This window comes from Gracilinanus agilis, chromosome 4 (genome assembly GCF_016433145.1).
Source record: "Gracilinanus agilis isolate LMUSP501 chromosome 4, AgileGrace, whole genome shotgun sequence".
Classification (NCBI taxonomy): domain Eukaryota; kingdom Metazoa; phylum Chordata; class Mammalia; order Didelphimorphia; family Didelphidae; genus Gracilinanus; species Gracilinanus agilis.
This window is the reverse complement of record NC_058133.1, coordinates 166,181,709-166,191,535: the sequence shown is the minus strand read 5'-3', so window position 1 is coordinate 166,191,535 and position 9,827 is coordinate 166,181,709. Positions and strand designations below refer to the sequence as shown.

The 9,827-nt window shown below is 45.9% G+C and overlaps 1 protein-coding gene across 1 annotated transcript; it reads left to right on the top strand.

Annotated features, from left to right (window-relative positions):
• The first annotated feature begins 4,511 nt into the window (after nucleotides 1-4,511).
• Nucleotides 4,512-8,417, top strand: HAPLN2 (hyaluronan and proteoglycan link protein 2). Its single transcript, XM_044674078.1, has 6 exons — nucleotides 4,512-4,570; nucleotides 5,185-5,297; nucleotides 5,573-5,926; nucleotides 6,012-6,128; nucleotides 6,335-6,517; nucleotides 7,670-8,417. Exons 2-6 carry the CDS (start codon nucleotides 5,210-5,212, stop codon nucleotides 7,951-7,953), a joined length of 1,026 nt encoding a protein of 341 aa, XP_044530013.1. The 5' UTR covers nucleotides 4,512-4,570; nucleotides 5,185-5,209; the 3' UTR covers nucleotides 7,954-8,417.
• The last annotated feature ends 1,410 nt before the right edge of the window (nucleotides 8,418-9,827 follow it).

Below are 9,827 nucleotides of genomic sequence, written 5' to 3'. Positions count from 1 at the left end.
AAATATTTGTACAAAAATGAGCCTGTAGTAAAACTCATAACTTCAAATATTTGTATCCAAATGCTCAAAAAATAAACAAGATGTCTTAATTCAGGAAGGCAAATTTGACCTCAGTTATTACTGAGGCTAGAAAGAAGGAAACCCACGGCTAGACCATAGCTCTGGATGGCTAGAGGTGCTTTATTTAAAACAAACAAAATAGGTAAAGGTGAACAGGCTTTGGGAGGATAACATTGTATATTAAAAAGGCATACCTCTTGTGAGGAATCCAGGAACCAGAAGCATGGAAGCATGATGGAGAGCTTTTGAGTAAAGATCAATAGCAGGAAAAATAGAAATCATTTAACATTTAGATCAGTGATTTGGATAAAAGCATAGATGCCATGCTTATCAAATTTGCAGATGACACAAAGCTGAATAGTCAACACACTAGGGGAGGAGAATATCCAAAAATAGCTTGACAGGCTAGATAGAATGTTCGGCTGAATCCACTAAGATGAAATTTAGTAGGAACCAATGTTATTCTTGAATTCAAAAGCTGACTTTTTGAGTACAAGATGGGGGAACCATAGCAAGGCATCAGTTTTTCTGAGAAAGAACTAAGGGATTTTGTAGTTTGAAGGGCTTCTTTTTGTTTTTAACCCTTACCTATCATCTTAGAATCAATGCTCTGTATTTATTCCAAAGCAGAAGAGAGGTAAGGGCTAAGCAAAGTGACTTGCCCAGAGTCACAGTTAGGAAGTGTATGAGGCCAGATTTGAGACTGAAGGTTTAATATGAATTGGTAATGGGATATGGCAGGCAAAACAAACAAACAATTTGTTGTGTTGTTTTTTTTTAATGTGAGCTTTAAAAAAAAGCTAATGTAAGCTTCATTAAGGGGAGAATAGCTTCTAGGAATAAGGAGCAGATAATTCCTCTGTACTCTGCCCTATTAAGACCTTTTCTGGCATATTGTATTAATTCTGAACTCTAGTTGGAGAACATTCAGAGGGCAGTGAAAGAATCTTGAGTCAGCACCATGAAAGGCTTGACTAAAGAAACTAGGGATGTTTGGCTTGGCCCCTAGAGATGACTTTTTTGCTTATAATTGAATCTCTAGTGCTTAGCACAGTGCCTGGCACAAAGTAAATGCTTCTTGAGGGGATTGGGGAAGGGAAGTAGGGAGAGGGGAGTAACTTAATAGACATATTCAAGTATTTGCTATGCTGTCATGGAAAAGGCATCAGATTTGTTCTTTTTGGCCCCAAAAGACAGAAATAAGAACAGCAGGTAAAAAGCACATTTTCTGAGGTTAGCACTCTACCTAAGTCTGAGCACATATATAATCCAAACGTAGTTTCTGGTGGGGCAACAATAGTTTAGAATGTATAAATATTCTGCAAAACTCTTATTTTAACATTCATTATAACATGGAGATAATCCTGCATTCCTGAGGGGGTTTTGTCACTGAAATAAAAGCTCTACTGATACGACCAAGTTGAAAAGACTTGGTTTTGGAAAGAGTATGATCCAATCAACAGTCTGTTATTTGAGGATGAATCTAATTAAATATGGTCCTGGTAATATGTTATCTGAGAACCAGTCTAGTTAAGTTAGAGGGAATCATCACTTATTGCTGAATTGTTCAGCCTCAGTAACTTCCAAGGATCATATATTAAAGTGTGGAGAGTTTTGAATCTGGAAGGAATACACTTATTGATCAAATTATAGTTCCTTGAAGTTGAAGCAAAAATTGGTCAAATTAAATATTGATAAGAACAAGGAAAAACAGGCCCAATATTATATTTCTAAAGCAGCTATGAATTGTTTTTTAGAAAACAATATGGAAATATACATTAAGAGTTGTAAAACTATTCATGCTCTTTAACCTAGAGATCACATTACTAGGACTAGGCTCTAAAGGCATTGTTGAGAGGGTTAAAAAGCTTTGTATATTTGAAAATATTCATGGAAGGTTTGTTTGTAATAATAAAATAATTGGAAATAACATAAATACAATGACTGGGGGAAATGATTGAATAGATTGTGACATATGAATGTGGTGGATTATATTGATATTAGAAATGACAAATATTGGAAATATAAAGAAAATAAGGGAAATATATGATGAAATGAGAAAAGAGAATAAGAATAATATATACTATGATTATATTTAAAAAATAACAGCCACAAAATCAAGAGAAGGAAGTATCAAAGTAAAACAAATCCAAAGGGAATTCAAACACAGATGATGTTTATATTAGCATACATACAAAATTCTCATATTTTAATTAATTAATTGATTGTGAATATTTTTCCATGGTTACAAGATTCATGTTCTTTCCCTCCCTCTTCCCACCCATAGCCAACATGAAATTCCACTGAGTTTTACAGGAAAATAAACACATTTTTAAACAAATTGTAAACTATATAGTTTGTGGGTTTGCACATAATTCTTTTATATTTGTTTATTAAAGTTTTCTTATATTGTTGATAATCACTAAGTATATAAAAGTTTTTAAAAAGAAAATGAATGTTATAGAATTACAAAGAACAAGTTTAATCCCAAAGAAGATATATAAGAAGACACCACCCCCAAACCTCCTCATGCCTTTGCAGGTATGGAAGGTCCTCAAGTGTGGAATAATGCAGAGGTTTTTAGATTATTAACTGGTTTTGTTACTAGAGTAGTTTACTGTTTCCTTCTCCAATTCATTTCACAGATGAAAAAAGTTAGGCAAACAGTGACTTGCCCAGGGTAATATGACTAGTAAATGTCTGAGGCCAGATTTGAACTTGGGAAGATAGGTCTTCCTGACTCCAGGCTCAGGCTAGATTAGATACTCTATCCATTGTGCCACTTAGCTACCTGGGAGAAATTCAGTGGGCACAAAGATGAAAGAACCAATGAAATTTTATTTTAAGAATTGTTTGATGTTGGAGACAGCTAGGTGACTAAGTGTATTGAGAGCCAAGCCTAGAGATGGGAGGTCCTGGGTTCAAATCTTACCCAGGATACTTTCTAGCTGTATGACCCTGAGCAAGTCACTTCACCCCCATTGCTCTTCTGCCTTGGAACCAATACACAGTATTGATTCTAAGATGGAAAGTAAGGGATTAAAAAAAAAAAAAACTAATAGGATGCTGAAATTGGTTGGTACCAAAATTAGACCAGGATGGGCTTCACAATAATAAAATGAGTGATTTATCACACAGGGAAATTCCTTCTCTGCAGAACTTTCAACTCAGAAAATGTAATTATCATTTAGGGCTGGAGAAAATGGAGTAATAAATGAATAAATAACTCATTTAGAGAGATTCTCAAAGCCCTAACTCCCTATTTCAATGTCTCCTAGACATGCATATTTTTCTTTTAACTTCAGCCTTTTCTGTTGTCATATTTACTTTATTCAGTCTCTGTGGAGGTGGGCCCAGTGCTCATCATTCCACCACCCCCACCCCCCACCAAAAAAAAAAAGCTTAGAGACTGGGGTAGTCTCACTCAAACTTCTCTCTTCTGGACCCTCATTTCTGCTTTGTCCTTGAGGACATCTATCCCCCTCTCTGAAGTTCTGGCCATTTTTCCGGTGTCCTGTGCCAGCCAGCCCTGCATCCCACATCCCCAGCTGTTGACATTTCGTTGACATTCCCCACCAGATAAAGAAAGGGCATCTGTTATACAACAATAGGGAGAAAGGCAGAGACAATGGGAAATTGTGTTTCCGATGGGGTGGGGACAGGGAAGGAAAGGACAAACAGACAGACAGGAGGTTGGGCAGAAGAGGTCAGGGTTTCAAAGCAGTTGGATGTCTGGATCTTACCCTAAGAATCTCTTCCCCCAAGCGATGCTCAGATCCGGGCCAGGACCAGGACACAGAGTGCAGAGGTGAGAGCTGCTGTATGGGAGAAGGTCTAGAAAGGAGATGGCAGAAAAATAAGTAGTTATAAATCTTTAATTCCCATTTGGAATTCATAGACAACTTCCCTTTTCTCTCACAAATATAAATACCATAATGAGAGGAGTTAGTTCATTCCTTCTTCCAGAATAACCCGGCAGGCATTCTAGAGCTCTTCAGGGAAAGGCAACCCTCAACTTTCCCACACCTTAATACCAACTCTCAGGAAGTCATGTGTCCAGTCTGTCCTCCAACTAACTTGTAATCAGCCAAACAAATATTTACTAAGTGCTTATTACAGGCCCACAAATTTCCCAAGATCCCCATTCCACTCCTTCCCTCCAACCCCATGCAGGACTGGCATCTTCCCTTTGTTCCTATGGTAGTAAGTTCTAACAGATGGAGTGCCAGACTGGGCAACTGGACATCTGAGTCCCATGCCAGGCCTAGATTTAGGAATAAATCTTGGACCTTCAGTCTTTCTCTTCAAACCTGGGAAATGAAAAAGCATCTTTTTAGCAGGAAAGGGGGAGGGAGGAGAAATGGGAGCTAAAAGATGCTGAGAGATCTTTGTGCTATAAAGAACTTGGAGATCCTGGAAATGGAAGGACTTAGGATTCTTTTTTCTCAAACAGGACAAGAGGTTATTAATTACTGTTTTACTCTGCTACTGTGGAGATATCAGTTTCTTGGTAAGGAAGCAGACCTTCTTCTATGGTTGGAGGTATTCAAACAAGATAATGTATGTGGGCATGCTTTGAAGAGTATAAAGTACTATACAAATATTACTTAGCCTCTTCATTATGCATGAGTCAGGTTTTGTTTCTTTTCACCGCCAGATCCCCATTTCTGCTAGATAGCATTCTACTCCTCCCAGATCTCTTGAGGGGGAAAAAAATTAACTTTCCTCCCTTACTTCTTGGTTCTGATTTCTTCCCACTCTTGCTAAAAGGAAATTTTCTTTCTGCTGTTTAACCTCTAATTTTACTGCCATTGTATGTTTATCTCTTGTTCTTTCTTTGTGGGAAGACAGAATGCAGTCGGGCCTTTCCCTTTTTTCTTTAACTCCCTTTCACGGTCTCCCTGCAGCAATCCTGCCTGTGGTTCTTCCTGCTTACAAATTCAGGCCCTGTTGCTGTGCCCCCATTGAAGATGGAACCCAAGTGGGCACTTCTCTCCAGAGAATGCCTGCTCAGACTTCACTATGACATCTCCTACCCCATGCCTTCTCTTCTCTAGGCCCAACCCCCTTGTTTCTTTTTCATCTTCTGAAGTAAAGATTGCCCTATTATAACTGTCATTACAGATCACTTTCTAGCTGAGTTCCTGCCATGCCTAACCAACTAATCCTCTATGCCCTCTGGAGCCTCCTCTTTCCTCTAGGTGTTGCCATCTATCACAAAGGCACAGGCAATCCAGGTAAGATGGCCCCAGAATAGCAGACAGGAATGGTTGGCTGGGAAGACCCTGGGGTAGAAGGTCAGGGAGTGGGTGAGGACATTGGAAGGGAGGAGGACAGGGACTGATGAGATACTGAGTGGAATGGGCAAAGACTTGAAGTATACCTAGAGGAAAGGAACAGGAATTGGGGTGGGAAGGGGGGAGACTAGTAAGGAGATGGGTAGGGGCTGGAATGGGTTATACAAGACAGTTTGGGGCCAGGGTGTCCCTGTCAATCTGGCCCCCTTTGCCAGCACCCCACCCTGGTCCCCACTACCTCCTGCCCCCCATCCACGAGGTCATTCACTCTCGCCGCGGTGCCACGGTCACCCTACCCTGCGTTCTGGGCACCCCACCCCCCAGCTACAAGGTGCGCTGGAGCAAAGTGGAGCCTGGGGAACTACGGGAAACACTAATCCTGATTACCAACGGGCACCATGCCCGGGGCTACGGGCCCCTGGGAGGCCGTGCCAGGATGAGGAGGGGGCACAGACTGGATGCCTCCCTTGTGATCACGAGTGTGGCGCTGGAGGATGAAGGGAGATACCGCTGCGAGCTCGTCAATGGCCTGGAAGATGAGAGCTTGGCACTGACCCTCAGACTGGAGGGTAAGGAAGCTGGGTGTCTCTCTCTTCGTGACCCTTCGAAGCCCAACCCCAAATATTCCGTCAGTCTTTTTCTCTTCACCCCCAGGTGTAGTTTTCCCGTACCAGCCCAGTCGGGGCCGATATCAATTTAATTACTATGAAGCTAAGCAAGCATGTGCTGAGCAGGACGGGCGGCTGGCCACGTATCCCCAGCTTTATCAGGGTGAGCAGACTTGGGGCTACAGCCCCTAGAGGGCTGGGGTCTCCCTTGCTCCTTGGCATCCTCCTCCTCTCGCATCAGCCTGGGAGCCTGGTGAAGCCGAGGTGTGGTGAAGGAGATGCTTTGGCAAAGGAGGGATTGAGAAAAGAGGGGAAGCGACGATGGGGAGAGTGGAGTGACAGTTTCTCCTCTCCCGCTCCTGCCCGCAGCGTGGACCGAGGGCCTGGACTGGTGTAACGCGGGATGGCTCCTGGAGGGCTCAGTGCGTTACCCAGTGTTGACAGCTCGAGCACCCTGTGGAGGTCGGGGCCGGCCAGGGATTCGCAGCTACGGGCCGCGAGACAAGCAACGTGATCGCTACGACGCCTTCTGTTTTACCTCCGCGCTGCGGGGTACGGGGAGTGGGAATTTGGGACTAGGGTGGGAGCCGCAGAGGCGAGAAGAAGCAGAAAGCCAACTGAGGCTCAAAGATCAGAACCGGATTTGGGACCCCGGGAGGCGGGGAGAAAGAAGGTGTGGCTTGGGATGAAGGTGGGGCTGAGGGAAAGGAGGGAGGAGGTCGACCCAATGAGGCGGGACTAGAGAATGAAATAGGGTCCAGCACGTTTCGAAAGAGGAGAGGCCTGGGATGCAAGTAGAGAAAAGGAGGAGGGCCGACCTCCTGGGGCGGGACTAGAGAGAGGCGGGGCCTGGATGACTTAGGGGAAGGCGAGGAAGTGTCTACCCAATAGGGCGGGAACAGGGGCGGGATTAGAGAGAGGTGGAACCTAGAGAAAGAGAAGGGGCTTACTTCATGGGGCGGGACTTGAGAGAGGAGAGGCCTGAGATGGATTGGAGGCCAGAAAAGAATGGCTCAATGAGGTGAGGCTAGATTATGAGCGGGATAAAATAAAAAAGGAAGAACTTCAGAATTGGGAAAGGACAGAAAGTGGGGCGGGGCTGGATAAAGGGGTGGTGTCTGGACCAACAGAAAGAGGCGAGGCCATCTAAATGAGGTGGTATTAGAGAATGAAGGACCTAGAACTAGAAAAAAGGACTTGGACTAAGAAACTAGAGAAGTAGATAAGGGAAAATTGACTAAATGAGATGGAGTTGAGAACAAGGGCGGGATTAGAGGAAGAGACGGGGCTCAGTCTGGGGCTAAACTAGAAAAAGGGGAGAGGAGGATAAATAGAGTGGAGGGGGGGGCTACGTAAGGGCGGGGCCAGAACCAAGGAAAAGAGGTGGGCCATATGGGAGAGGAGAGACGGGTGAAATTAGCAAGGTTAGAGAACAGGGGCGGGGCCTAAGATGTATAGAATGGTTTGGAGAAAGGTGGGAACGAGGAATAGGGCCCGTGTCCTGGACAAGAGGGTGGTGAAAAAGAAACATCCTGGGGAAAGGGAGTCGGACTAGGGAACAAGGTGGGGTTGTGGGTATGGGGCAGAGAAAAGTTATAAATGGCAGGTCCATAGAGTTTTCGTCCAGCCAGAGTCCGCCCCACTCCTCTTACTCCCGCCTTCTGGGCGCGGCCTCTTAGTCCCGCCCCATAACTCCCCTCCCAGGCCACGTGTTCTTCGTTCCCGGCCGTCTGACGCTGGCAGAGGCTAGCGGAGCCTGCGTAAGGCGCGGAGCTGTGCTTGCCAAGGTTGGCCACCTCTACGCTGCCTGGAAGTTCTCGGGCCTGGACCGCTGCGATGGGGGCTGGCTGGCTGACGGCAGTGTGCGCTTCCCCATCACCACTCCGCGGCCCCGTTGTGGAGGCCTCCCGGATCCCGGAGTCCGCAGCTTCGGTTTCCCCAGCCCAGAGCAGCCAGCCTATGGGACCTACTGCTATGCCGAGACCTAGACGGATATGCCCTCCCTAGCCCCAGCCGAGAGAGCGGCCCTTTTTCCCCACTGTAGATCTAGTCCTAACTGGGAAAGAGATTGAGAATCGAGTTGGGGATGGGGCGTGTTTACACTAGGAGTGTGTGTATCAGCACTGCCTCCCGCCTTCTCGAGCTTCCCCTGCTTGCTAGATTGAGGGAGCCGAGGAAAGTCTTACTGAAACTCTATTTCCCGCACTGCAGTCAGCTGTGCCAAAATCCAGGCGGGGCCCGGGGGGAGGCAGAGTAAATAAATGCTCCTGTGCTGTTTACCTTTCCTGGATGTGGTTTGGAGGCAGCTTTTGAAGTGACTGGGTGCTCCTGTCCTAAGGGCTAATAATATTTGAATGATGTTTCCCCCTGGAGAAAATGAGTACTGCGTGCGAGACCGAGCGGAGTACAGTGTCGAAATGTTAACTGATCTGTGTAGATTAATAAAATAACCGTGGAAATTCGCTCTCCAGAGAAGTCGAAAGCATTTAACCACGTCGGATCCCATTCCTCCAATACTGTCACTCAAAGAGGCAGAGAGGAGGTCTTATCCCCAACGATGTAGAGGGAGGGAGGCTGGAGAGAAAGGGAAGGGGGAATTAGATGATGCCTAAGGTACATTTTCTGTTCTAAATAATTTGGAATGAGTCCCAGGCAAACAAGGAAGGAGAGGACCCAACTGTTCTGACATGCAACTTGAGAGCTGGGATGGAGGGAGAAGAGAATGAAGGAGGGCTTGCTTCTGAAATTAGAGTCAAATTGAGGGGAGATTCTGGGGAGGAGGAGAGACAACTGCAGTTAGGGAAAAAAAGGAGATGCACATACCAAGAGAAAGAATGAAAGACTGAAAAGGACCAGATGGATTGCTGCCCAAGCTGGGAGGTGCAGCGAGAAGCCCTGCATTACTGCAGGGTATGGAAAATTCAGGAAAAAGCAAGAAACCTCTTTCCTATACCAGGGAGGATGTAAGACCCCAAGACACCTGCGTCGCCCTTCTCCTCCCCCCCTACGATTTCCCCCCAGTTCTCTAGGTCTGAGCCCAGGCTTCCTTCCCCGAGTCCCATTCCCCTCCCCCTCTTCCACTGGAGCAGAAGACCCGGGCATTCCACCCCGCTATTCAGTTTCTCTCAAAGCCTCGATTCTCCTGGCGCAGCTGCTGGGCAATTGCGTGCCGGCGGCTTCCGCTCCGCACCCCCTCAACTACTGGCCTCCTTCCTGCTCTGCTCCCTCCAGAGGTGACGGCTGGCACAGAGTTGGCAAAGGCCCCAGGTGTCCGTGCCACGTGCGGAGTCTGGAGGTGGGGGTGGGGTAGTGTTCCGTGCCCTGGGTTCTTCCTCCCACCTTAGCGGTGAAGGGAGAGAGTAGATGGTAGACTGGGAGTTAAGTGGCATCCTAAGGGTGGGCCAGGAGCCAACACCATTTTATCCGAGGCCCTTTTAAATACATTTTATTTACATTTCTATTACCAGTTCTGAATTCTTTCCCTCCCTCTAGTTCCTCCGCCATACCTAGAGAAAGCAGGAAATATAATATTCACATTAAGTCATTTAAATTGAATTGAAAAGGCTCTCGAGTCATACTGCTGGGACAGGGGTCGGCAATGTATGGCTCTCGAGCCATATCTGGCTCTTTTGAGGGCCAGATATGGCTCTTTCTGTAGGAGCCATAAAGTCACTTTTTTTTTTTCAGGCATTGTTACAGGAGCGGGCACTGTGAGCACTGTACGGCTCTCACAAAATTACATTTTAAAAAATGTGGCATTTATGGCTCTCAGGGCCAAAAAGGTTGCCGACCCCTGTGCTAGGAAGTTCTGTCTAAAGTCTAGCTTCCATCCTTGCCAGTATAATCTCCCCCAACCAGTCGC

What these genes read in the sequence shown, in the direction of transcription:
- HAPLN2 (XM_044674078.1), top strand. Translation starts at nt 5,210, where the DNA reads ATGCCTAACCAACTAATCCTCTATGCCCTCTGGAGCCTCCTCTTTCCT. An exon ending in CAAAGGCACAGGCAATCCAG is followed by an intron (nt 5,298 to 5,572) that starts GTAAGATGGCCC and finishes CCCCTTTGCCAG; the next exon opens with CACCCCACCCTGGTCCCCAC. An exon ending in GTATCCCCAGCTTTATCAGG is followed by an intron (nt 6,129 to 6,334) that starts GTGAGCAGACTT and finishes TCCTGCCCGCAG; the next exon opens with CGTGGACCGAGGGCCTGGAC.